Source organism: Notechis scutatus, chromosome 1, assembly GCF_049901735.1.
Source record: "Notechis scutatus isolate UNSWTSFEM ecotype Mainland chromosome 1, rNotScu1.2, whole genome shotgun sequence".
In the NCBI taxonomy this organism is placed as follows: domain Eukaryota; kingdom Metazoa; phylum Chordata; class Lepidosauria; order Squamata; family Elapidae; genus Notechis; species Notechis scutatus.
In genome coordinates, this window is record NC_142009.1 from 80,411,934 (window position 1) to 80,439,001 (window position 27,068).

Below are 27,068 nucleotides of genomic sequence, written 5' to 3' on the forward strand. Positions count from 1 at the left end.
CTGTGGATAGAATTTGAGCCAGATTTGGATATTTGGGTCTTGATATCTGTCTTCGGCTTCTTCTTCACTTGTCATATGGTTGTAGAAAGGCCTCGACTTGTAACAGTAATGGAGCCTGGAACTTCCCTTATACAGGTGAAACTCGAAAAATTAGAATATTGTGCAAAAGTTCATTTATTTCAGTAATGCAACTTAAAAAGTGAACCTAATATGTGAGATAGACTCATTACATGCAAAGCAAGATAGTTCAAACCAGGATTTGTCATAATTGAGATGATTATGGCTTACAGCTCATGAAAATCCCAAATCCACAATTTCAGAAAATCAGAATATTACATGCAATCAAAAACACAAGGATTGAACATAGAACAATATCGGACCTCTGAAAAGTATAAGCATGCATATGTACTCAGTACTTGGGCCCCTTTTACAGCAATTACTGCCTCAATGCGGCGTGGCATGGAAACTATCAGTCTATGGCACTGCTGAGGTGTTATGGAAGACCAGGATGCTTCAGTAGTGGTCTTCAGCTCTTCTGCGTTGTTCGGTCTCATGTCTCTGATCTTTCTCTTGGCAATGCCCCATAGATTCTCTATGGGGTTCAGGTCAGGCGAGTTTGCTGGCCAATCAAGCACTGTAATCCCACGGTCATTGAACCAGGTTTTTGTGCTTTTGGCAGTGTGGGCAGGTGCCAAGTCCTGCTGGAAAATGAAGTCAGCATCTCCATAAAGCTCATCTGTGGAAAGAAGCATGAAGTGCTCCAAGATCTCCTGGTAGACAGCTGCATTGACCCTGGACTTAATGAAGCACAGTGGACCAACACCAGCAGATGACATGGCTCCCCAAATCAACACAGACTGTAGAAACTTCACACTGGACTTCAAGCATCTTGCAGTGTGTGCCTCTCCATTCTTCCTCCAGACTCTGGGTCCTTGGTTTCCAAATGAGATGCAAAAGTTGCTCTCATCAGAAAAGATGACTTTGCAGCAACAGACCAGTTCTTTTTTCTTTAGCCCAGGTAAGATGCTTCTGACGTTGTTTGTTGTTCAGGAGCGGCTTGATAAGAGGAATACGACATTTGAAGCCCATGTCCAGGATCTGTCTGTGTGTGGTAGCTCTTGATGCACCGACTCCAGCCTCAGTCCACTCCTTGTGAAAGTCCCCAACACTTTTGAATGGCCTTTTCCTGACAATCCTCTCCAGGCTGCGGTCATCCCTGCTGCTTGTGCACCTTTTTCTTCCACACTTTTCCCTTCCACATAACTTTCTATTAATGTGCTTTGTTACAGCACTTTGGGAACATCCAACTTCTTTTGCAATTACCTTTTGAGGCTTTCCCTCCTTATGGAGGGTGTCAATGATGGTTTTCTGCATGACTGTCAGGTCAACAGTCTTTCCCATGATTGTGATTCCTACTGAACCAGACTGAGAGACCATTCAAAGGCTCAGGAACCCTTTGCAGGTGTTATGGCTTAATTAGCTAATTAGAGTGGGACACTTTGAGCCTAGAATATTGAACCTTTTCACAATATTCTAATTTTCTGAGATTGTGGATTTGGGGTTTTCATGAGCTGTAAGCCATAATCATCTCAATTATGACAAATCATGGCTTGACCTATCTTGCTTTGCGTGTAATGAGTCTATCTGATATATTAGGTTCACCTTTTAAATTGCATTACTGAAATAAATGAACTTTTGCACGATATTCTAATTTTTTGAGTTTCACCTGTATGCCAGGACAATCATAACTTGAAGTATAACCAATAACCAATCCAGTTTTATGACGTTGTGGCAGTCATTCAGTGAACAAAAATTTCACAAAAATTTCTTATATCTATCCATTTCATGTATTCATAACTATGTTTATACTTATACCTATTATCTTGTAAGCGATTGACAAATCAAATCAAATCAAATAAATGAATGAATGAATGAATACATGAATATGGGGGGAGGAATATAAGGCGAATACAGCAAACATAAAGTTGTTAAGTGAATGCCCAAATTGGTTAAGCGAACCCATTGTTCCACAAAAGGTTCCTGGCAAAAATGTAACAAATAGTCATGTGACTGTGGGACCCTGTAAATGGCCATAAATGCATTGTCTGGTTGTCAGGTACCTCAAATGCAATCTCGTCATTGGGAGCAGCATCTATTGGAAATTGGAAACTACATTGTAAGTACTTTTGGGGGAGGGGTGGTCTATCATAACTTCCAAAAGTCACTAAGCAACTACCTATAGGTCCAGAACTACTTGTAATAATTAAAAAAAAAATCTAGCCTGTCTTTAAGGCAGGTTCAAAAAATGTGCACATAAGTGTGTGAGGTATATATGTGTATGAGTCCTTGAGTTATTCAGTTGTACACATTTCTCTCTTTGTTTTGTGCTTATGACAAATGGCATTTGATCATTATAATAGATTATTAGCAACAGTTTCAAACTTCACCCCTGCCCAAGTGCATTTTCTTTGTATCCTCCTCAACATCTGTTCTTGCAAGAGCAGTATGAGATTGATATAGTACAGGATTCTGCTGAAGAAAACACCTGATGGAGAGGCAGTGTGATGTAGTAATTAAGATGTGGGCTAGGATGAGGGAAATCCAGGTTTTATTCCAAGTTCAGCCAGGATGTTCTCTTGCTGACCAGGGACTAGTTACTATGCCTCAGCCCAACCTCACAGAGTAGGTCCTCTTGGTAAAAAAACAGAAGGAGAAAATATTATATATATTACTCTGTGCTCCTGAATGCAAGATAGAGTATAAATTGTCATCAATCATCATGTCCTCCATTGAATCACAGCCCCTCTGATGAATAAATAAAGGCTTTTAATTCATGTCATGCTACATTGGCTGCATTGTGGTTAACTATTCCGGCAATTGTCCCCTAGCAAATTAACCTGCGAACTCCAAAAAATCATACCTACTTGTCTTAGGCAGCTTCTTAATTTAACTTAATTTTATGCCAGCTGGAACACTATTTTCTTAGGCTTGTCTGGATGAAAATTGTATCAGATAATTTCCATATTACAGCTTAATTGTTGAAGGAATGGAAAATAGGTACGTATAGGGAGATGGGACTAGTTAATGGACCAAAACAGTTCTGAACTTTATGAACAACAGAGATCTTTCAGAAATCCTGTTATGGTTTCATAGCTCTAATTACTTTTATTTAGTTAAAATGTCAAATATTTACAAGTTTTGGAAGGCAAAAACTTTACATTTCTCATCCACAAAGCTCATAAACTAACCATAAACCTAACCATAAAAACCTTTATATATTTTCATGCCTTACTTTTTATTGTTAAGCAAGTTCCTTTTGAATGGCTAAAGTACAGGAAGAATTTAATGTTATTCAAGATGTACTTACTAAAATATGCCCATCACAATGGAAATCTCCCAGTCTCACCTGTCTGTTAGGTCTGCTTACACCCACTCTATCTCTCTTTGTTTGGAAAATGGAATCAAGTTTATTTATAGGAGAAAATTCTACTTGCAAGAGAAAAGCGTTGTCATCATCTATAGAAAAGGATATGTAGTGTTTTTATGAATTTGAACTTATTTCAAATATATTGAGTTGTATTTAGAGACAGGTGGAACTATAAATTCCAGTATGTAGTACCCTGTAGTACTGTAAGATGTTACAGTACTACAGGGAGCAAAGCAAGTCTTCTACTATTATTAGCCATCTCACCACCGCTTTTCCTTCTCAAAGGTAAATGTTTAGATTGAAAAGGTTGGGTTGAAGTCATCTTTGTAATCATTTGTCTTCTTTTGATTTGATGTAATTTATTATTGTCATCTAGAAAATCATCACAATTGTGTTCAATAAAGGCTAAATATACCACATATTCATTTATTACTGTACTACAATTCATTGGTTTTCCATCCTAGATCAAGAGCCATAGTCCTGAGGATCAAGTATGGGACAGGGCCTTTGAGTGGTGGAAGTAAAAAATAAATAAATCACTGATTATAACTGCAATCTTTTCTTTATACCTCCCCCCTCCCTGAAATCCCTGATATGAGATGTGGTATTTGGAAGAGTTGCAGTGCGAATTCTCAGAAAATTGGAACAAAGAGGGCTAGAATGCTGTGATTGTCTTCCCAAAAGGAGTGGAAAGTCTTTTTATTTTTGGTTAATTTTTGATAAATGTTCCCATGTTGGTTGCACATTGTTATTGATTTCTTATAATTTCATTGCTTTTAAACTAATTGGTAGAGGTTAAGATTTGTATTCCTTGGTAAAGAACAGATTGAGTATAAACCAGAGTCCTTCCTGTTAGGGGTTTTCGATAAACACCTATCAAAAAAAGTGAAGTACATATCAATACACATATTAACAGCGGCCAGACTAGCTTTTGCTCAATGTTGGAAGCTACCCCATATACCTACAGAACAGATGATCATCCAAAAAATCTCAGACTGTGCAGAAATGGACAAACTAACTTTAGCCTTAAAGCATAAAGATGCTTCAATATATTATAATAATTGGAATTGCTGGTATAAATGGTTAGAACAAAGACAGATTTTATATCATAAGGCAAAAAAGAATAGGACAAATTTATATGAGTGATATATAAACATATATATGGACAAGGTATGTGTATATGGCACAAATTAAGAAAAGAAAAGATCTTACAAACTGTCGGAAATGAGAATGTTTTTAAATGTTTTTTTATTCTTTTTTCTTTTTCTTTTCTTTTTTTCTTTTCTATCTGTGTATATGTTGTTGATTTGTTTTTAATTGTAAAATTAATAAAAATTGTTTTTTTAAAAAAAAAAAGATTTATATTCCTCGGAATCATTTGCAACTGGGGTGGACTGTATGCCCAGAAAGTAACATAAAATAATTTTTTCCCACTGTTGCCTGTCGCTTCATATCCCATTCCACTATGAAATTAGAAGCATGGGGATATTATTGACGTAGTTTGGTGAGAAACCCTATTGCCTCTTTAATATTTCCTCATTCTTTGGTTTAAGACATTCTATCTATCTATCTATCTATCTATCTATCTATCTATCTATCTATCTATCTATCTATCATATTTCTAAATTAATAAATTGACTTTATGCAGTACCAATATTGTGTATGTATGGCAAACCTATTAAATCATGAAAAAACAATTCCTCCAAATAATGAGGAGTGGTCCTATAGTAATGAAAACAATTAAAGAGAGGAATTGTTCAGTGGTGAGTAATTTGAAATACAGATTGAAGTAATTTGAAGTGTATGAAAAATTAACACATTTAAAAAATAATTACAATATTATTCATTTGTCAGTGCCTCTTATTTACAAGACATAAAAGATTGTGGTGGCTTAATCTTTTGATCCGTGGATAAATAATGCAAATTGTAATTTTATTTCATTGCCAGTTTTAGTAATAGTCTATAGCAGGGGTGTCAAACTCGCGGCCCGCAGGCTGTATGTGTCACGTGCTGGCCATGATCACCCCCGTTTTAACAAAGGAGGAAAAAGTTGCGATAGGTCATGTGACAACACGATGCCATGAGTTTGACACCCCTGGTCTATCGCATATTGATTGGATGATTTGGTTTTAAACTCATGAGAGAAATAGGACTGATGGAGCTTGGAAGAAGAAAATATACATCCTCCCAAGGTGACAAGGTGTATGTTGAGATTTCACCTCAGGGACAGAGTTCCTGTCAGCCCTACTAGTTAAACCAGACGGGAATAGATGAACTATGGTCTTGTAAAGCTCCATTAACAGATTGTTGTAAATCTAAATGCACAATTTTCCCACCACTATTTTAACAGCTTGATCCATTAGGGTGGGTCATTCCAATGTCACTGGGGGCTCCTGCCTCTCTTATCTGATTGTTTTCAGAGCAGCATCTCTTTCCATCTTTCCCCAAGGTTTTTCACACATAATTACCTTTGTTCGCTTCCAGCTATAAAATACTTCGCTTAGGGTTAATTGCAAGTCTCAGGATCTATCAGATGTGAATTAGACCACAAGAGGATTACAAGAGAGATGCATCTTAATTCCTTATTTAACTATTTAACCTTTATAGTAACTCCTTAGTGAAGTCCTGACAATCTAGACTTCTACTTTCTTAGGCAAAATATTAGACATATTACTAGACCTACTACTTTCCTACTTTATTGCCGATGATGCAATAATTTGTCCTAAGCTACCATAGCATTCTGAGCTTTAACTTCTTATTCTAGGCAGGTATTTCTGGCCACCAGTTACAGGTAGTTCTCTGTATTGAAGCCTGTCCTTAATGGTTGTAAATCATGACAGTTGTAAAGTATGATTATTTTTTGTGACAGTCATTCAAGCAAATGTGTTGGTTGTTAAGAGAACCAGTTTTGCTGAAAACTGGAATGCTGGTTTGGGACAAAAACATCATAAAACAAGGTTATGTGACTCCAGGACATGAACAAACATAAATGTCATCTGACAATGAGATAAGTGGCATATAAATTTAATAAATAATAATTACATAACATGTGGGCCGATTGTTGAGCACTGAAATCTATTCATGTAACCATGTGGGTAATAATCTTTGTAACTTCAGAATTTTAGTAAGTACCTAAGTAACCCTGGGAAGGTCTCTAACTTTGAACAGTCACTAAGCAGCTGTTTGTAAGTTAAGGACAACTGTATAGCAACACTTAAGTGTTGGTATTTGCTAAAAGATCTTTGAACCATAAATGGCAATTAACTAGCAATGCTGTCGACAGAGAGTGGCTTTTGGAGCTATTGAGTCCTAGGGGCATAACAGTTTGCCATTAAGAAGTGCCATCATCATTATCATCATCAATTTTTTTCTATGTAGAGGCAGATATTTATGACAGTTGCCACCTTTGAGGCTGGTGCTTTTTATCTCAAATGCAGGTACTTTATGGCTCTCAGGTGTGCTTTTATTGCAGTTTTACCAAATTGGAAAAGATTCAATCAGTTTTCTTCTTTCTTGTCTTCTTTGTAACCTTATGTGTGCCTGGTGTAGCATTACAACTAGAAGCAGGAATGATTAAGGTTGAGGCAAAGACCTGACTTTTACGATTAATTATTAGCTTAATTAAGTTTCTTCCAAGTGGGCTTAGCATCACTTACTATGATTGACAATTTTCAGTCTAATTGACATGGAAATGTAAAGTCCAAATTGGCTTTACTTGGATTCTCTTTTAATTGCCTATGGGGTTTGATAAAGGCAAACAGACTAAATCAAGAACTTTAGATTGTGAGCAGCTACAGAATTTGGCTAAGCTACCAAGTGCAATTTACCCTGGAGAAATTTTGAGTTTTTTCCCAACCCACTACAAAAGTGACTCAACAAAGCACCTTGAGGCAGTATATGGTCTTTGCACTAGTTGTTCTTAATGTTTTACCATTAAAATTCTTGGGGGGTAGATTTCATTATAACATTTCCATGCTTGGGGCTTGGTGGAGAATGAGACTCTGATTCATATTTTGTTACCCATTTATCATTATCTTTGTGCCATGGTATGAATGCAATTGATTCTTGATTGATGGATGAGGGTAGATGTGATATATTACTGTCTATACTTTCTTTTTATTGGCAGCCATAGATACAGCTGTTACTCCTAGGATGGTCAAATGTTTCAGCTTAATGCAACTGCTAAATGGACCTTTAGGAATCAAATTAGTGATGAGCTATTCAAACTCTGAGCTTTCTTTGGATTTTTGACAATATTTTTTTTCTGCATACATTTCTGGATTGTCCAGTGCTTATAATAAAGATTTGATTAAAGTGATTTAATCAAAATCAAAATTTGACTGAGTGCTTAGATAGCAGAAATTTGATGACTACTTGTTTCAGGAAAGTAAACAGATTAAATTAGATAAAATAGTGCATTCACTCCGTTTGACATGACTGCCACAGTACAGGTAAACTAGTGTATGCTTTTCATGCTTAAGATGCTTCATTCAGACAGGGAACCTTCTAAAGGGGACACAATCTTTATGTGATGAAAATGTACTGTGTGACCTCTTCCCTTCTATTATGCACATTACAGAATTTTGAAATCACACTGGAAACCCAGTTTGCACGATTGCATAATTCTCTTTGTGGCACAATTATGCTGTACATTATGTTACAAAATTGATTGGAGGGAAAGGTTTCCTGGCACTCTTTCCACGATTGCTCTCCAGGGACCTGTGATTTTCTAACCTTTGTGCTCCTCTAAAGTTACAAGGAGCCCCTTTACTTACTGGGTTTTTGCTCTTTTTCTTAAAATCTGAATTTGCCTTCCTCAACTACTTGTAAGAAAAAAACCCCTCTGGTTATTTTCGTCAGCTGAATTCAATGCATTCATCCAAGTCTGGTTGTGGAAAAAAGAGTTTGGGAGATAAGTGGAAAGGAAAATGTTGAAACTGAATTGATACTTCCAAGTTCTCCCACACTCCTCACTTTGGATATGATTGGTAGTAGATGTATTTCTGTACATTGCACTTTGTTACACATAGTTTGGCTTTCAGTGCTGTTGATTTATCCATTGTTTGCCTTTTTTTTACACAATGTACATTATTAATCAATAAGTCTATTTTCTGGCTGCGGGTAGATTCATGACTCGGATTTGCACAATTTGCTAAACCAGCAAAAGCAAAGCCAGCCCCCTCCCCAAAGATATCAACCCTCAAATTTCTTATAAAATTGCAAGTTTAGCCACTGACTTCCTATAGCAGGACTCTTCTTTTCTCCTAGGGATCACGTGACTGTGCCATGGAATGAACGGTCAGTGAAATGTGTCAGATTGCACACAACACAAAAATGTCACATTTGTTCTCTGCTTAACTATAGTAAGGCTAAGGATAACTTTACTCTGCTTCCCATGTGAGCTGGGAGGTGAACATGAAGAGAATTTCAAGAGGACGCAGCAGAAAAAGGAGATTGCTGGGGTGTGCTCCTGCGGCAGTTGGGTGCAAATGAGGAAGTTAGGAGAGATCACTTAGGCAATCAAGTCCAACCATTTCTTCAATGCAGGAATCCTAATTAAAATACCACCTACACATAATTATGTAACCTTTGTTTTAAAAACTCAGTGGAGGTTTCCAAGCACTCTGTAATAAATCATTACTCTCCCAACAATTAATCATTAGCTCAATTTTGACTTGACTTGATATACCTGGAGTTTCTAGATTGGAACTTTAAACATGGGTGGGGAATGTAGTCAGACAAATCCTTGATTGCCTGTTGCAGTGCAGAAGTCTCAGGGAGTTTTATGTGTTCTCAAGGGTTTATAGATAATTACTTTTCCTGCTTCCCTTCCAAATTGGCAGATAACTGGTTCAGTGCCTGGTAACCTTGAAGTTGTGTGGTTGTGATATGTTAATATAATGACCATCTCCATCCTAAGTATCGTTAATATAATGGCCATCTCCATCCTAAGAATATGAGCTGCAGTGGCATAGTGGTTAGAGTGCAGTACTGCAGGCTACTTCTGCTGACTGCTGGCTGCCTGCAATTTGGCAGTTCAAATCTTACCAGGCTCAAGGTTGACTCAGACTTCCATCCAGAGGTGGTATTCAGCAGGTTCTGACCAGTTCTGGAGAACCGGAAGCAGAAATTTTGAGTAGTTCGGAGAACCGGCAAATATCACCTCTGACTGGAGATTTTACAGTATCCTTCCCCTGCCACGCCCACCAAGCCACTCCCACAGAACCGGTAGTAAAAAAAAAAAAATTGAATCCCACCACTGCTTCCATCCTTCCGAGGTGGCTAAAATGAGGACCCAAATTGTTGGGGGCAATATGCTGACTCTGTAAACCATTTAGAGAAGTCTGTAAAACACTGTAAAGCAGTATATATGTCTAAGTGCTATTGCTATTGTTGGTTTCCACGTTGTCTTAAATGGCTAAAGGAAGGGCTTGAGACAAAACTAAAAATGCATAGGGGTCAACTGCTGTCCCATTCCTAAGTAAATGATTCTCAATTTGTTAGTGAGAGAAAGAGATAAGATTTGAAACCTGGTTCTGTTATATACATGGTTACATCCTTTATTTTTCAATTGCTGGTTCTCTTTATGCTAAGAGCTTTTGTCCTTGAATCACTCCCTGTGTGCCTTATAATTGCAGTATAAGTCTGAGTGAAGCCAGGCATCAAACTTTATACCCAACATCTGTACTGCATCTCCACTCTCACTTTAGATTAAAACTTAAAGGACATGATTTGACCTCTTCTCAAAAGAGTATGGAGAGATCAGATACCCTAACAGGGGATGTAGCAATTAATTGCAGGCAGAATGTAGTTTTTCGGCAGCTGCTATCATGACGCTGACCTTTTTATTGTTGATCATATATCATAACACATATGTTTATTTTAATAAGCATTTCAGAATGCATGATTATAATTTATTTTCTATTTTAATGGTGTTAATAAATATGGAACTCTGACACTAATTATAATAAAACCCTATAGTACCAATTTTGTTATTGAATGAGGCCAACTAACACTTTGAGGATTTCTAATTTCTGTATCAGTCTATTTATTTTCTAAACAAGGCAATAGCTTTACAGAAGTCTAATGTGGTGCTTTTAAAGATACAGACAATCAGTACATGAGCACCATATTTCAAGTACAGGTAGTTCTCACTTAACAAGCCGAAATGGGACTGGCAATTCGGTCATTGAGCAATATGGCCGAAAAGCGGAAATAATAGCACCATCACACTGACTTATGTCAGCACTTTTGGCTCTTTCGGTTCTCCCATGAGCTGTTCAGAGCATCCAGAAGTGGGAGGTGCTTCAGTCTCTTCTGGAAAGGCTGGGCTTAAAACTCCAGGACGCTCCTCCTCCTCCATGGGACACCTCCTCAGCGTCCCCCAGTTTTAGCTCAGCCTTCGTGGTAAGAGGTTGTGCACTCCCCGACTGGAACGGTTTCTGATTCAGCTAGTCAAGATTCAGGTTTGCTCTTGGGTTAATTCGGCTTGCTGGAGTTCAGCAATCCAACCGGACCAGACACTTTTCGGCTACTTCGGAAGCGGGATCCCTGTCTGCTTGCTCCTTTGCGCATATGGGACATCATCAAACTCAGGTATTCCCCAATATCCCTGACATACCAGCCCAGGGTCTTCGGGAGGAGGTGGAATTAGATGACCAGGATGTTCCCATGGAGGTGGGGTCGATCCATCAGATGGACTTGGGGTTGTCAGAGGCTGACCCCCTAGAAGGAGGAATGTCGGATGACGAAGGCCTCATTCCGGACCAACCTACCTTTTCTGGCCTTTTTCGTCCGCACCTCTTTAAATTTTACTGTTCAAAGCAAAGAACACCGCTAAACTAGGCACATTAAGCCCTCATCCATTGTCAACAGGGTCTCAGGACGAATCCGAGGATCTAATATTCTCACAACCGGCTAATGAGGCAGAAACTATTCCTGTCCCTCGTATGTTTGCTGAATTAGTACAAAATCAATGGGCATCAGCAGCAACCTACCCAGCCCCAACAGGGTACGACAAATGATATTATAATTTGGCACCAAAGTTTTCAAATTTTCTCAAAATGCCAGAGGTGGATGAGCCCATTGTGGCACTGGCCTCTTTCCCAACGAGGCCAAGGAAGCCCTGAGACCGGAGGAAAAGAGAGCAGAGTTGGCACTCCGTAGGGCGCATGTTTCTGACGCCTGGGCCATTAGGGCAGCTACAGATGTGTCCTTTTTTACCTGGTCCTCCCTACGATGGCTCTTCCACTTGAGGGATATATTGCCGGCATCAAGTCAGAGCCCACCAGGACATTGTTAAGATTATTGCAGCGGCAGAATTCTCCACCAACACCACATTTAATGCAGTCAAATTCTCGTCTAGATCCATAGCATCTCACGTATCAGCACGGAGACTGCTATGCCTCAGACATTGGCAGGCGGATACCAAGCATAAATGCAAGCTGGCATCAGCCCCAATATCAGGGGATAAATTATTTGGCAGTGTCTTGGAGCCCCTGCTTATTGAGAATAGAAACAAGAAAAAAGTGCTTCCCCCTCTTTTTCGGAGGTCTGAAAACAGAACGCCCCAGTCGTTTCGAAGGGGTTCCTTTCGGCCCTACTATCAAGGCCCATACGTTCCCAGATCGCAAAGAACATCAGGCTACAGACCCAGTTTTACACAGGATAGGTCGGAAGGGGTGTCCTTTCAAGGAACCTTGCAAGGCAACAATCACAACTGATGCCAGCCTGGTAGGATGGGGAGCTCACTTCCAATCCCACACTGCACAGGGAATTTGGACTATTTCCGAACAATCACAAAACCTCAACCTGTTGGAGCTGCGAGCAGTTCATCTGGTGTTACACAGTTTTCTACCCCTTTTCCAATCACGCCACGTTCTGGTCTTGACAGACAATATCACAACCAAGGCCCACGTAAACAAACAGGGAGGTACCCATTCCAAACTTCTAATGCTGGAGATGGCCAGGTTGTTCAAGTGGGCCGAGGCCAATCTGTTTTCGCTCAAGGCAGAACACATAGCAGAGGCCTTAAACACACAAGCGGACTGGCTCAGCAGGGCCACGATAGCGCCTACACCCGTCTGTCTTCCAGGAAGCAGTGCAGAGGTTTGAGCAACCGATGATCGATCTATTTGCCTCGATCTCCTCTCAACGCCCAATTGCCGCGGTATATTTCAAGGTACCCGACTCAGGGGGAGGAGGCCGTCAACGCTCTGCGATGTCAGTGGCCTCCCGGACTTCTATATGCGTTTCCTCCACTCCCTGTAATACCCAGGTTGATCGAGAAGTTATTGGAGGAACGAGCGGAACTGATATTGGTTGCCCCTTACTGGCCCAGGCGAACGTGATTCGCGGACTTACAGGACCTGTCGAGAGAACAACCTTGGAAAATTCCACCGTCGAGGGTTTCCCTCTCGCAAGGGCCGGTACTTCACCCGGACCCACAATGGCTCAGCCTAGCCGTATGGAGTTTGAGCGGAACCGTTTAAGGACCCAACAGATTTCAGAGGATGCCATTGCCACCATACAAGCATCCAGACGGTCCTCTACAAATCGTATATATGAGGCCACATGGTCCGCTTTCTGTCGCTGGTGCCGGGGGCCTAAGATCGACCCAACTGCCCCATCAATAGGACAATTATTGGACTTTTTACAGGAGGGGTTGACCAAGGGCCTATCTCCAAATACCTTACGCAGATAGGTGGCGGCCTTAGCCTCGGTGATATCCTGGGGTGACCTTCGTTCCCTAGCACACCATCCACATATCCGCAGCTTTCTTAAGGGTGCTGCAAACTTACGACCTCCTTCAATTCACTGCTATCCCACTTGGAAGCTCAACAAGTTGTTAACCGTACTTACAACTGGCCCGTTCGAGCCTTTAAGAACCGCTAGTCTCAAATTCCTCACATATAAGGTGGTCTTCTTAATTGCGATCACATCAGCAAGGAGGATTTCCGAGTTGGCAGCATTGTCGATGAGAAAGGACCTGTGCGTGTTTCATGTGGACAGAGTGGTTCTCAGATTGGATCCAATGTTCATCCCTAAAGTAAATTCAGCCTTCCACAGAGGGCAGGAGTTGGTGCTTCCAAATTTTTGTCCAAAACCATCTCATAGACTGGAGCATCAATGGCATCGACTTGACGTTTGAAGGGCATTAAGCATCTATCTAGACCGCACGGCGGCATTTCGAAAATCTGAGGCTCTATTCCTATCCTTCAACCCATCCACTTGAGGACACAGGGTGTCGTCGACGACCATTGGTAGATGGTTGAGAGCCACTATAGCTAAAAGTTACGAATGCCAGTCCATCTCAGTTCCTAAGGGTATTACAGCCCACTCAACAAGGAGTGCGGCAACATCAGCAGCATGGGCCACTCGGGCTTCCATAGACGAAATCTGCAGAGTGGCGACTTGGGCTTCAACATCGCCCTTTGTCAGAAATTATAAAATTTATGTCTACGCCTCAGTGGACGCTTCATTTGGCAGAAGAGTCCTGCAGAGGGTCCATAGAGTTTGGAAGTGGATTTCAATCCAGATGGAGTCCCTCCCTAAGGACAGGCCAAGCTTTGGTATGTCCCACTTCTGGATGCTCTGAACAGCTCATGGGAGAAAGGGTGTTGGTACTTACCAGATATGACCGTTCTCTGAGCTGTGAAGAGCATCCAGCCCCACCCATTTCTTTCCGTCTGGTGGGGTTTCGTTCCGGTCAGGGATCTAGATTAGGTGATGAGTTTGGGACTCAGTCTTCGCAAAACTGGGGGACGCTGAGGAGGTGTCCCGTGGAGGAGGAGGAGCGTCCTGGAGTTTTAAGCCCAGCTTTTCCAGAAGAGACTGAAGCACCTCCCACTTCTGGATGCTCTTCACAGCTCACAGAGAACGGGCATATCAGGTAAGTACCAACGCCCTTTCTGGTTGATTTTGGTTGTTAAGCAAATCAGGCATGATTATTAAGTAAAATATCATGACTATAACTTGAGACCTTTTGCTGGCTTCTACATTGGCTTTGCTTGTTGGAAGCCAATTGGGAAGATCACAGAGGACGATTATGTGATCCCAGGATGCTCTGAATGTCTTAAATGCACGACAGTTTCTAAGTGTCTGAATCACGATCACATGACTGTGGAGGATACTGTGAGGGCCACAACTTTGAGGACTGGTCATAAATCCATTTTGTTGGTGCTGTAGTAACTATGAACTATGACTAAATAGGTGATTGTTAAACAAGAACTACTGGCATGTGATGATTTTAAATGTGAAGGGCATTTCCCCCCTTTTAATGTGTGGCTCTCTGTATAGCATATTGTGTAGCAATATTTGTATAAGCTTTTCAATAAGCAGGCCATGTCAAATAATGTAACATGGCAAAAAGGGCTTTGGGCTGTTTTATGGAGCGGTGGACTTAGCATCTAAATCACTTCTTAAGAATTTTCTCCTTAAGGGATTCATGTTCTTTCAGTGTGAAGCTTATAACAGATAAAGATGTGGGTACATTTTTTTTTAATTATTGCCACAGGGAAGACTGTGGCAGGTCAAACTATGAAAATTCACAAGGGACAGCTATCTTTGAAATGTGGGAAATCTTTGGCTATGCTCTAGGAACTGTCTTTGAACTGAAGTCAAGGAGAAAACATTTCTTACTAACCTTTAGCAACAATGTTAGTTTCAGATGACCTATAAGAAATGGCTCTGTTCAATTGTTTATATCAGGCCTAGGCAAGCAGGAACCCACAAATCCTATCTATCTATCTATCTATCTATCTATCTATCTATCTATCTATCTATCTATCTATCTATCTATCATTTATTTATTTATTTATTTATAAATTAAAGGGGGAAGGGCTGATTATATTGTTGAGATTATCTGTCTATCTTTCTATTTATATCTGTCTATCAGAGGTGGTATTCAGCAGGTTCTGATCAGTTCTGGAGAACCAGTAATGGAAATTTTGTGCTTGTTAATTTTGAGTAGTTCAGAGAACCGGCAAATACTACCTCTGACTGGAGATTTTACAGTATTCTTCCCCTGCCATGCCCACCAAGCCACGCCCACAGAACTGGTAATAAAAAAGTTTGAATCCCACCACTGCTATCTATCTATCTATCTATCTATCTATCTATCTATCTATCTATCTATCTATCTATCTATCTATCTATCTATCTATCTATCCATCCATCCATCCATCCATCCATCCATCCATCCATCCATCTCTATCAAACTTCTTAACCACTCATCACCTTCAAAAAGGGGCTCTGGGCAGTGTATGGGTTAACCATAAACTGTCAGCTCTAAAAGTTAGACCAGACTAAGAGACCAAAGACATGTAGATCAGAATTATAGGCAACCATCATTTAGTGACTACAACTGGGACCAGCAACTTGGTTCTTAAATGAAACAATTTCTAAGTGAAACCATGAGTGTGTTTATGATCTTATTTCAACTTTCCTTTGCTTTCTAGACCTGTCATAAATGTAAGGACTGATGGCAAAGTTACTTCTTCATTGTATCATTTTAACTACAAATAATCACTGTCTGAGGTGATCCTAGTCCTCAGTAAAGGAGAACTTTACTGTACTTTTATTGGAACAGCTATGATAGTCTGAATGTGATTTTCCCCTCTCTCCTTCTATCTTTGTCTGAATTATAAAGGGGCTTGTTTGAGATGTTTCCTCAAGTTATTTTCTTGGTCCAGACTCCAGCACCATTTCCCTCACTATTGCTTTAGTACCAGCTCTTCTTCTGTCCTTCGGAGCTATCCTTATGCCCCCCACAAACCCCTCCCTTGAAGACATCCTAGTATATTGATTGAGAGTTTCAGTTTTAGAAGCACTTTCAATTCAACATATATCATCTGTCAATCGTTAAATAAGAGCTAAATAATGTAGAAGAGAGGTAGTCTGGTGTGGTGGTTAAGGCACTGGTCTAAAAACAGAGAGACCATAATTTATAGCCCTACATTAGGCACAAAGCCAGCTGAGTTACCTTGAGCCAATTCCTCTCTCTCAGCCCAAGGGCACCTTTGAAATCTTGTACAGAAAACTGCAAGGACTTTTCCAGGTAGTTGCCAGGAGTCAACATGGACATGCCACAAGCACATAAAACACATAAAATAGAACTGTTATATTCTGCCAAAACTCTTAGCAATCACATCTACATTTTTGGATAAGTTATATTATTGCTTATTCATGAAAAAAAACCTCTTAAACCTCTCTTGTAAACCTGTGAAATATTTTTAATAACAGGCATTAATGTACATCTTGACCAAGTACTACTGCAATGTGTTCGACAATTGTTTTTAACAGCACACAACTATATTAATAGGAGTTACTTTCTGTACTTGTTTTAAGAATTCTAAGAAAGACCAGAAAAAACTTTCATGCTGCAGGCAGCATATAATTTTCTCTCCATTATTATTTTCTAGACAGTTGGATCTCTGGGAGGCCAGTGTGTATGAACTGACATATCTGTATTTTTTAAAGTTTTCTTTCCAATATATTCTAGCAAGCCTACTTCAGTAAGGTTAACACTCTGTGTGTGTGTGTGTGTGTGTGCATGTATGCATGTGAGCAGACATGTACACATCATTTCCATTACAGTATATGTACTCTGGTCTCCTGAGAGCATTTAGGATAGGAGGAACTTAGTTATTATTAGTCCTCAGATTGCAGATTAAAATCTGCCTGTTCATTCATTCCTCAAGGAAATGTAATTTAAGATCCTCTTTGGACCATAAAGCATGTTTAATTTAGTTAAGACAATAACATGTTAGGGATTCTTATTTGGAATTGCCTTTCCAAATCATAAAACTGTAATATGTCACTTCTTCCTTCTAAAATGATAAAACAAAGTTTTACAGTACCATTGTGCTGTTGTCCATGTTTCAGAAATCACCGTCTGTTTTTGTCATTCCCAGATGCATCAGATTTCAAAACATTCAGCTTTTTTTTTCCTAAAAAACCCCCCACCAATGTCTTGTTCTTGGTCAGTGTTTGTCAGGTTCAACTCCAGCCATGGTTTCCCAGTGGAGGTTGATTCAGATACCAGCATCTTCCAGCTCAAGGAGGCGGTTGCTAAGCGACAGGGAGTTCCAGCTGACCAGTTACGTGTGATTTTTGCAGGCAAGGAGCTCAGGAATGACTTGACACTGAAGGTACGTCTCCCTTGATAGTTTTGCTTCTGGGATGCTGCCAGCCTCACTACCTCTGCCAATCTTGACATTCACGCCTGAGATCTAATAGAATAAATAGTGCCTGGGGATTCCATGAACTTTACTCCACACTGCTTCATTAATTCTGACCTTCTTAATTATGCATTAAAACAGCAAGCAGTATGGATAGAGAAAACAGAGACAATGTGAGAGAGGCTAGAGAAGAAGAGATCTCTGCTTGGTGAATAAATGTTTACTGACTACAGGAGCACATTTTCTGTATCTGTTCAATTTCTACACGGCTTATTCCATTTGAATCTTAATGAAGAAGGAAGTGAATGAATGGTTCTGAAGCAGGCTGCTTCAGTGTTCCGGTGGTCTACAATACGTAACCCAAGTGTGACCCCTGGAGGATAGTTGTGAGGCTGCTCTTGCTATGTATGTGAGAGTTTGGGTAAAGTGCATGCAGAGGCAGGAACACAGGTTTTCTTAAAGACGGAGGAATGCTGATTAGCTAGCATTCATGGAAAAGGAAGGCCCTTTGTGAGCAGGAGATGGCATTGATAAACCTGCTTTGTTCTTAGGGCTCCACCAAGTGTACACTGGGTTTATAAAGAAACATAGAAATGCCTAGCTGAGTTCCCCACAAAAAACTGCCTACATGGAACAGGAAAGGAAGGAGTGGAGGGAAATTCTTCTAACGAAAGGAAAAGGGAGGAGGAGGGAAAAAGAACTATGAGAGTTTAGAGTAGAGTAGAGTAGAGTAGAGTAGAATTGAATTGAATTGAATTGAATTGAATTATTTATTGGCCAAGTGTGATTGGACACACAAGTAATTTGTCTTTGGTGCATAATTTCTCAGTGTACATAAAAGATATAAGTGATAAATCATGATCATAGTCATCATAAATACATTCATCATGAATCATAAGATACAACACTTAGTGATAGTCATATGATACTAAATAAGCAATCAACATAAACCATATTAGGAAGCTAACTAAACAATATAAATCATAAAGATACAAGCAACAAAGTTATAGTTATAAGTAGAAAAGGAAGTAGGTAATAGAAAGGATGAGAAAAATAACAGTAATACAATCTTAGTAAATAGTTTGACAGTGTGGCGGGAATTAGTTGTTTATCAGTGATGGCATGGGGGAAAACTGTCCTTGTGTCTAGTTGTTCTGGTATGCAATGCTCTATACTAGTAATACACAGTGTTATACACACAAATAGAATTTTAAAAAAAAGGTTAGTGCCAAGATTTGGGTTTAATTGTGATGTAACAAGGCGATGGAGACATAGTGTTCATGAGAAAATGAGGAATGTGTAGAACAGAGACCCAAGGCTATGGTGGAGAAAATGTATGGTTGTTGTTTACTTTCAAGTTGTTTAGCTGCAACTTGAAAAGGCACTTTCTGCAAAGTCCCAGTTGGCTGCTCTTGGAGTGGACGTGGAGAAATGAAATGGCCTCATTCCTATCAGGTTAGTAGAGATTAATTGATATTCACATTCACATGTTTTGCTGTGCCTTGAGTGGGTGCTCTGTCCAGATGTAGGAGGGGAAGGGCTGCTGAAGTGGTGTACTCTAATTTCTCTTGGGTGACTAAGACATTTACCACTTTGCAAAATGCTTTAGGACCACTTCTTTGCTGGCCACACAAAAGGAACAATTGAAATGCAAATTGCTCTTGGTATTCTTTCCCATAATGCCTGGTGTTTAACCACCTATTCCTTCTATTTCAAATACCCGTGCTAGTATTTAGAGTGCATAAAATATAAAGAAATTTCTTGGTTTCAGTTGTACTCTATTAAATTGCACTATTTTTAAGGAAACGTTTCAGTGCCAAAGACTAAATTTAAAATCTAAGCTATCCTTTCAGAAGGTTGTTTTTTTTTACACTTATCTGTTTGCTGCCTGCATTTGTGTTGAATGTTGCAATTGTACAATTGTGCCAGAATGTTTCTGGGAGAAATGTAAACTGTTATCTGTGTTTATTCAAAATAAGGAAATAACAACTTTTTTGCAGTGTGAAACAAGGAAAGTACAATGGAAGGCTTAGCTATTTTCGTAGCAATAAGACTGTTATCCCATACCTGGAAGCTACTTTGTTAGCTTATTCCTAATTTTGTTTTGTAGGCTAGACTAGCTGCCTACACACCTGCTAATTCATTTACTGATCCTGTTAGTTTTATTGTGACTAATGTTACAAACCTGAAGGAAGGTGGGTGTACATATGTGTCTGTGCATAACAGTATGTAAAAATCCAATCTCCAGTTTGATTAAGTCAAATTTAATGATGAACAATGTGGAGTGGAAAGTATTTTCTATCATCATCATCATCATCATCATCATCATCATCATCATCATCATCATACCTTAGAAAAATTGGATCACTGTTATATGATCTCATGGTTGTTCTCACAGTAAGGTATGAAGCAGGCTTACACAAAACATTCCTTAAGACTACACTAAATGGAAAAGAGAGAGAAATTCAGTCAGTCACAAAAAGAGGGATACTCTCAGTGCTAGATACATATATTCTAAAATCAGTTGTTTTAAGGCTTTCCTTCTTCATAGGTGCTTTTTTGCTTCCTGATATAATCTTCATGTGTAAAGAAATGAGACAAATTTCTAGATGGTTGAGCATAAAACAAGAGAGGCTGAAGCACTAACTCCAGCAAAACTTTCTGAGGTGACCCTGTTAAACCACAGGTCCTATCTGGTAATTGACCAAAATTAAGTGACTTACTAATGGCTCTGTAAATACCCTTTACAATTTTTGTGTGATTCTAATTATGGAAGAGGTGACTACTTGCTGTTAAACTCAACCTATATACAACCTATATGCAAGGGATTAAATCCTTTTCGGATTTCATTCTACAATCTGAGTCTTTTGGCAAGTATATGGCCTGTGAAAAAGGCCAGGTCAAGCAGATGCAGCAGAGATTCCACATAATTTTTTTATTACTATAATAAGGTAAAATAACAGCATCTTGAAAGCCTGTTCACATTTCTATGTGTCCCAACCTATACTAAACAAAATCAAGGTGGGCTTATTTTGAGTTTCTCTGTCACGTTTTCTTCTTTTCTCAGGACTCCCAGCCCCATATCTGCCCTGCAGAAATGAAAATTGAAAATTGTGTAGATAGAAGGCTAAGGGAAGTGAGGCTGAAAATTTTTGGAGCATAGAGGTGAAGAAGCAGAGTGCACAAATATGAGACGTGTTAGCAGACACAGATATTTGCCAGCGTTTTTTTTAAAGACTTCTATCATGGAATTTGTCAGGTTTCTATGAGAGTACCCTTTAATAAAAATAAATAAAAACCACCACCACCAATACAAACTCTAGGCATTGTATAATATAGCAAGCCTCATGTCAAATGCTAGATCTCTTTCTCCCATTGTGATGGGTTCAGAGATATTTATTTATCAGTAAGAGAATTCTTTGGCATCTGTGTATCTGACCTTGACAGATCACAGAATCTGATATGCCAACATTATTCAGAATTGGCACATTAAAGCAGAATTGGGAACAAAGTAAAATAGGAAGATCCGTTCTGCAGCTATAATGCCAAAGTATGCAAAAATTGATTCCCCTACCTAATGCCTGTCACTTCTTCCCGTGACTGGTGGGATATCCTCAATAGATTGCTCCTACTTATTGTATAGTCTTAATGCAATAGAAATTTGAGCCATGAATTATCAATATTTTGTTCTAAACAATTAGAACACTTCTTTCTCATTTAACTAATATTTGTAAACTGCCCAAAGTCAGATAAATGTTTAAATAAGTGGATAGATAGATAGATAGATAGATAGATAGATAGATAGATAGATAGATAAAATTAAACATTTTTCTGCCTGTTTCAGTTGGAGGGGGATTATGTGCTGGGAATACATTCACATTTGGCTTGATCTGAATATAAAAAAAATGACATAAACAATGTTTGACTGAACATGTGGATGGTAATTGGATTGTATACTTTGGAGCAAGGTCACTGGAGGATTTGAATTGGGAAGGCAATGTGACCGTCTGCTGTGTATTGAAATTAGTACAATTAAGTACTTTGGAAAGTTGTTCTGTATGTTAATATTTTCAGAAAGTAAACCACTGGGGTGTTTTGCTACTTGGTAGTCTTCAATGGCATAAGCAGGATGACTAGAAATAGTTCCTGATAAAGAATCAGGTTACTGAAGAAGAGGGACTCTTTGAGTGATTCATAAAATGTTGACTGTCACAAGGCCCTGGACTGAGTCTTGTGGTAATCTATTCCACATAACTCCACAAGCTGTTATAGAGCCATTTATGAATAACATCTAAGTGCATGAAGTCCAAGGAAGTCATGAATTTCACATTTGCTGCCCTTGGGAGAATCCATTACAAATAGTATAGCTATTACCAAAGTATACCTATCTACTGAGATTCTGCTAAACTGATGATAATCATAGTCTTGAATATGACATTATTAGTCTGAATTTAATTGACTATTTAAGAATAATAAAAAATAATGGATAAAGTATTATTAACCTTAAACATTCAATACAAAAAAAGAATGGTAGTCAGCAGTGTGAAAAATTTCAGAATTATTATATTAATTTCAGTTATGAGAACTCTTCATCAGGTAGAATGAAGAGGTGGTTGAGAAGTTGCATTTAATCATAAAATTGAAATTGAGAGGAAGTTGCAGATACTGAAATGGTTTGGTTTACCAAAGACTCCTCTGAAAAGATGAGGATGAAAAGAAGAAAGAGTTATTTTCTGGGATTATGAAATATGATTGCTTGGAATTGCTTTCATGCTTTGCATAATATTTCATTTCCTTGGTGAAATAAAGAATTGAGATGTGAAGAAATAGTATACCTTTAATTCCAATAAAGGTAAAATTGATAGTTTACAGAGATCTATAATCTTTGTTCATCAGTAAGGACACTTTCTGATCTCAATGAAAATAATTTTATTTAACTATTGACTGTAACTAGAATAGCCAAGAGTTTCCAGTGGCGAACTGATTTGCTACGGATAGTGGAAGATAGACATATGGCTGGGTTATTTATTTATTGATTGATTGATTGATTGCAATTTTTTTTTGCAATCTATAGACTCAAGGTTGGACCAAATTTCATCTTTTTAATCACTGTAGTGATTTAGAGTTTACTTTTTTAAACAAATTGCTACTTAAAGATTCCTAACCTACAGAGCCGTAAGATTAGTTGTAGTCACTAGGTGAGCTTTTCTACAATCCATTAAGAAAGGAAATTAAACAGCTAAGGTTTTGTAACAATTTTTTTCTTTTGGAATACACAGCAGAATGGCAATTACAGTGCTGATTTTACATATTTTAAACAAGGTTCAATATGCCCCGAAAGTTCTTCTGAGTGTCCAATATAATAAAAGAGAGAGAAGAGCTTCTTTTTATCTTTTATTTCTGCATTATACAATTCTATCATTTAAGTTCTGAAAATATTAGCTTATGTGAATCTTTTCCATTTTCTCCTGGATCTTCCAGAAAACTAGTTCACTTCAAATGTTGTTGACAGTGGTTTTTTAAAAATAGTTGGAAAAAAAGTACACTAAACTCACAAAAGTTGTATGGATGACTATATCCTCTGTTGTCTTTTTATGGGGTGGAAGGAAGAGTAGAGTATCAGGTTGACCAGAAGATAGAATTAACTCTTCAAACTAGGGACCAATCCTAGAGATATACATGTTTATTTAGCTTGACCAAAGCTTAGTCCTTATTTTCCTGGAATTTTAAGATCTTCTGTTTATCATTTGTAGAAAACCTATTCAAAAAATGCACTTAATCTCTAAAAAGCATTTCTCAGATTTTTTCTCAAGTAAAGAAAAATAATAATAAAGCTTTTTACATTAATATTTTAAATAAATTTGGTTAGGTTGTTTAACAACAGTGGAGTTCATTTTCACAGCCATGCATAGATTTCTTGTGTGTTGGCATAAACAGTTAATATTTCTAAACCTAGAAAATCGTATTTCAGTTTTCAAGATAAGAGCATGAGGTTCAATGCATTTTAAATACAAAACCACAAAAGAATAATAGTAAAGCACCCTGAAGAGCACCATTTGATCAATCAATAAAGAAAACATGCAGAACCCCTGTTGTTCTTGTGATGAAATTGAGGCCTGACTATGCATAGTAGGAGAATGTAATCCACTCAGTAAAGGAATGCCTGACCTCCATGTGCTGACAAAATTTTCCACACAGCATCTATCGGCACATGAGAAGAAACATACAGAAACCTACTTTTATGATTTCTGTATAGAATGAAATTCTTGGAGACGTTAAAGCTATACCCCTATTTATGAGATGCTATTTAATAATGGAAAAGGAAAAAAGATATTAAAAAAACAAAGGATCAAATGCATTTATGAATACATTAACAACAGCCTAGCTATACCATACCCACTTAACAGCATATTTTCCTGTTGATGCCAGATCTTGATTGTGTTTGGTAAACAAGTATGTGGAGAAGTGGGTTTGGAATTGGAATTGGCAATCCTTGGCTGAATGCCTGAGGCAGACTAATTCATCTCCCCTTGTTCTTCTGTAAGTCTGGAGGTTTTAATAGGCCTCTCTCATGCTCTCCTCTCAGATCTTGTGTTTACTACACGTGTGTAGTAAATACAATAAATACAAAATGAAGACTACAGAACTGAAAGAGGGGAAAAAATCAACCACATCATCTTCACGCTGTATTTATGCACATGTTATTGCTTCTGACAGGTGCCTTCTCTTGCCCATGAATTAATCATATACAGTGCAGCTTTCTCAGAATCTCTTCAGATTCCCATGTCTACTAACCTGAGATTGGTTTTGTAGGCTTTGTGTTACATCTTTTGTTGTAGTTCTTGCTGTGAAGCTCAGCATTTCCCTTCCAGGGATTCCCATTCCAATCATGAAATGGCATCCTAACCAGTGCACAGAAGAAGGTAAAGAGAGCAAGAAAGAACCTGAAAGAAACAAATGCGGGGAGTAAGCCGGCAGGTTATAGAAATGGCTAGATATGTGTAAAAGTAAAAAGTTGAGGCTATGTACTGTTCTTATCTTGTACTGTGCTAAAAAGATTTGAAAGTCAACACCTTTTTCTTTCTTCCCTTGTATCTCATATTTTATTTCTCCCTTTATTTTTTGTTCCCTTAAAAATATGCATGCCACCCTTCATAGCAGACTTTCTGAGGGAAATTTAAAACAGATTACAAACATATCAGGTTCTAGTTCTGACCCTAATATCTGAGATTCAGAAATCCCTGATTCTTTTGAATTTCCAGAGGCTCATCAAGATCTGGCTTTTTCTCCTCTAGGGTGAGTATATTAGTATCCCAACATACAGGTACAACCGTTACAACCTTTGAGTTACAACCATTCATTTAGTGACCATTCAAATAGCACTGAAAAAATTGACTTATGACCATTTTTTCACACTTATGACTATTGCAGCATACTTGTGGTCACATGATCAAAATTCAGATTATTGGTTGTGGTATTTAGCATTGGTTGTTAGTCACCCACAGTTAAGGTGGGTGATCATACATTTTTTTCTAAATAAAACGAAATCAATAAATAGTAACATGTGTTTGTATATTTATTATTTACATTGTTTATGTTTATTTGACAACAATAAATCTGGCAGGTTTAAATAAAACATTTAGGATTCAAAGAAGCATATAGTTTATCGTGTGTGCCCACCAAAAAAAGAAGGAAAATGTTTAAAAGCAATGTGCATGATACAGAATGAGGGCTACTAGGAAGGATGGAGAGAATCAAATGTTCATCCAAATAATGCTGAAACTATTGTGGGTGCTTTTAAAGCATGGGTGTCAAACTTGCCGTGTCATGTTGATGTCATGTGATGTATCGCAACATTTTTTTCCTTTTGCGGAGCTGGGGTGGGAGTGGCCTGTGCATGACTCATCTGGCCCATGGGCCGCCGGTTTGACACCCCTATAAAGTATCACTCTTTGTATTATGCAATGTAAAACTTGGTAAATATTAAGCATAGCCAAAGTCTTCAAAATTCTTGCAAACTTCTATAACTGGAAGAAACCATCATAAGTGTTTCCAACCAGGAATCACATAAAACTAAGATACTCTGTTTCACAAGGTCAATTCAAAAGTCTCTTCCCTCTTTCTTTTCCACAGACAGGTTCAAAGAAAAACCTACAAAAGCAAACTTGAAAATTTAGAGATTTCCCCTTCTCTTTTCTTTTCCTCTTCCTTTTGTTCTTGTTTAAGTAAACCACTTCTTAAAAATAAATTTTCTAAATTAGACAAATTAGTTTGTACAAAAATGTATGTTCCTTCAAAAGAGAGTATCCATTGATTTATTTGTCAAACTTCTCTATTTCCAGAAATCCAATCATTCTCATTGGTTAGTAGTAAAAAGAACAAAAATAATAACCACCTAATCCATGCCAAGAGTGACTACTACCTTACTCCCTGAAGACATTCTAAAACAACTCAATCTTAAGTAGTCTTACAAAATCATCAAGGTAGGGTAGGTCCCAAACTAGCCTCAGGAGGTAGACAGGATCAAAAGTTGAAAATGAGCGATTATCCGTATCTTAATCTTTTAGTCTCGTAAACCCTTATGGATGATTAACCATAAAATGGATGGTATCCCGAACCAAAATATGGAGGATAAGAAATCTTATATTAAAACTATTTTTGTACGATATTTTATAGATATTTTTATTCTTTTTATTTTGCTACAACATGAAGGTTATGGTGACATAACAAACATTAAGCCATGGATTTTGATTGACATATCACAATAGTGTAGTTTGCATAAAATGATAAGCCATTCAACATCACATTAAATCCCAAACAAACAGTCTGTATTAAAACTTGTTAAACTTAGAGAAACACTGCTCCACCATCTTCCCAACACGGTCAGGGGTTGGCACAATCAGGGGTGAAGAGTCTAGAGCAGTGTTAGACTGCACAATTTGTAATTTATCTGTGGAAAATTTAGGACATAAATTGGTTGTGGAAGGTATGTTATATAATTTTATCTTTATTTTACTTGATGAACGTGGCGTGAATTAATTTCATGCAGGCATCTCTTTTTAAAATAATTCAGTTCCAACACATTTTCCAAATATGGCTGTGGAATTCTGGTAGTTGAAGTCCACATCTTGTGGTTTGCCGGCAGCCTGTGCAGACAGCAGCAGAATTGGACAGTGGAGAAGAAAGGGGATCAGTCCAGGAGTCTGGACAAGAGTCCTGCGTCTGATGCAGAGATGGGGCCAGGACCATCTGGGGAATGGGGTGCTGCCTCTGGAGCCTTTGGAGTCTGGCAGTAGCGAAGCAGAGGATCCAGGGGAGACTGTTCCCAGTGCGTGTGTGTGCAGAGCTGCTAGAAGCTGAGAGCAACTGAAACAAAAGAAGTGACTCGGGAGTAAGACTGGGAGGTAATTGCCCCTCCCATAAGGTATAAAGGACAGGCAAAGATGATGAAACCTTTGCAG

The 27,068-nt window shown here is 38.5% G+C and overlaps 1 protein-coding gene across 2 annotated transcripts in view; it reads left to right on the plus strand.

The window, feature by feature from the left end:
• The window catches only part of PRKN (parkin RBR E3 ubiquitin protein ligase), a 765,942-nt gene that overhangs the window by 127,687 nt on the left and 611,187 nt on the right, over positions 1-27,068 (plus strand). For both annotated transcript variants that reach the window (XM_026675236.2, XM_026675237.2), the window contains exon 2: positions 17,414-17,577. In XM_026675236.2, the coding sequence (XP_026531021.2) occupies positions 17,414-17,577 (164 nt within the window). The remainder of the gene's footprint in view (positions 1-17,413; positions 17,578-27,068) is intronic.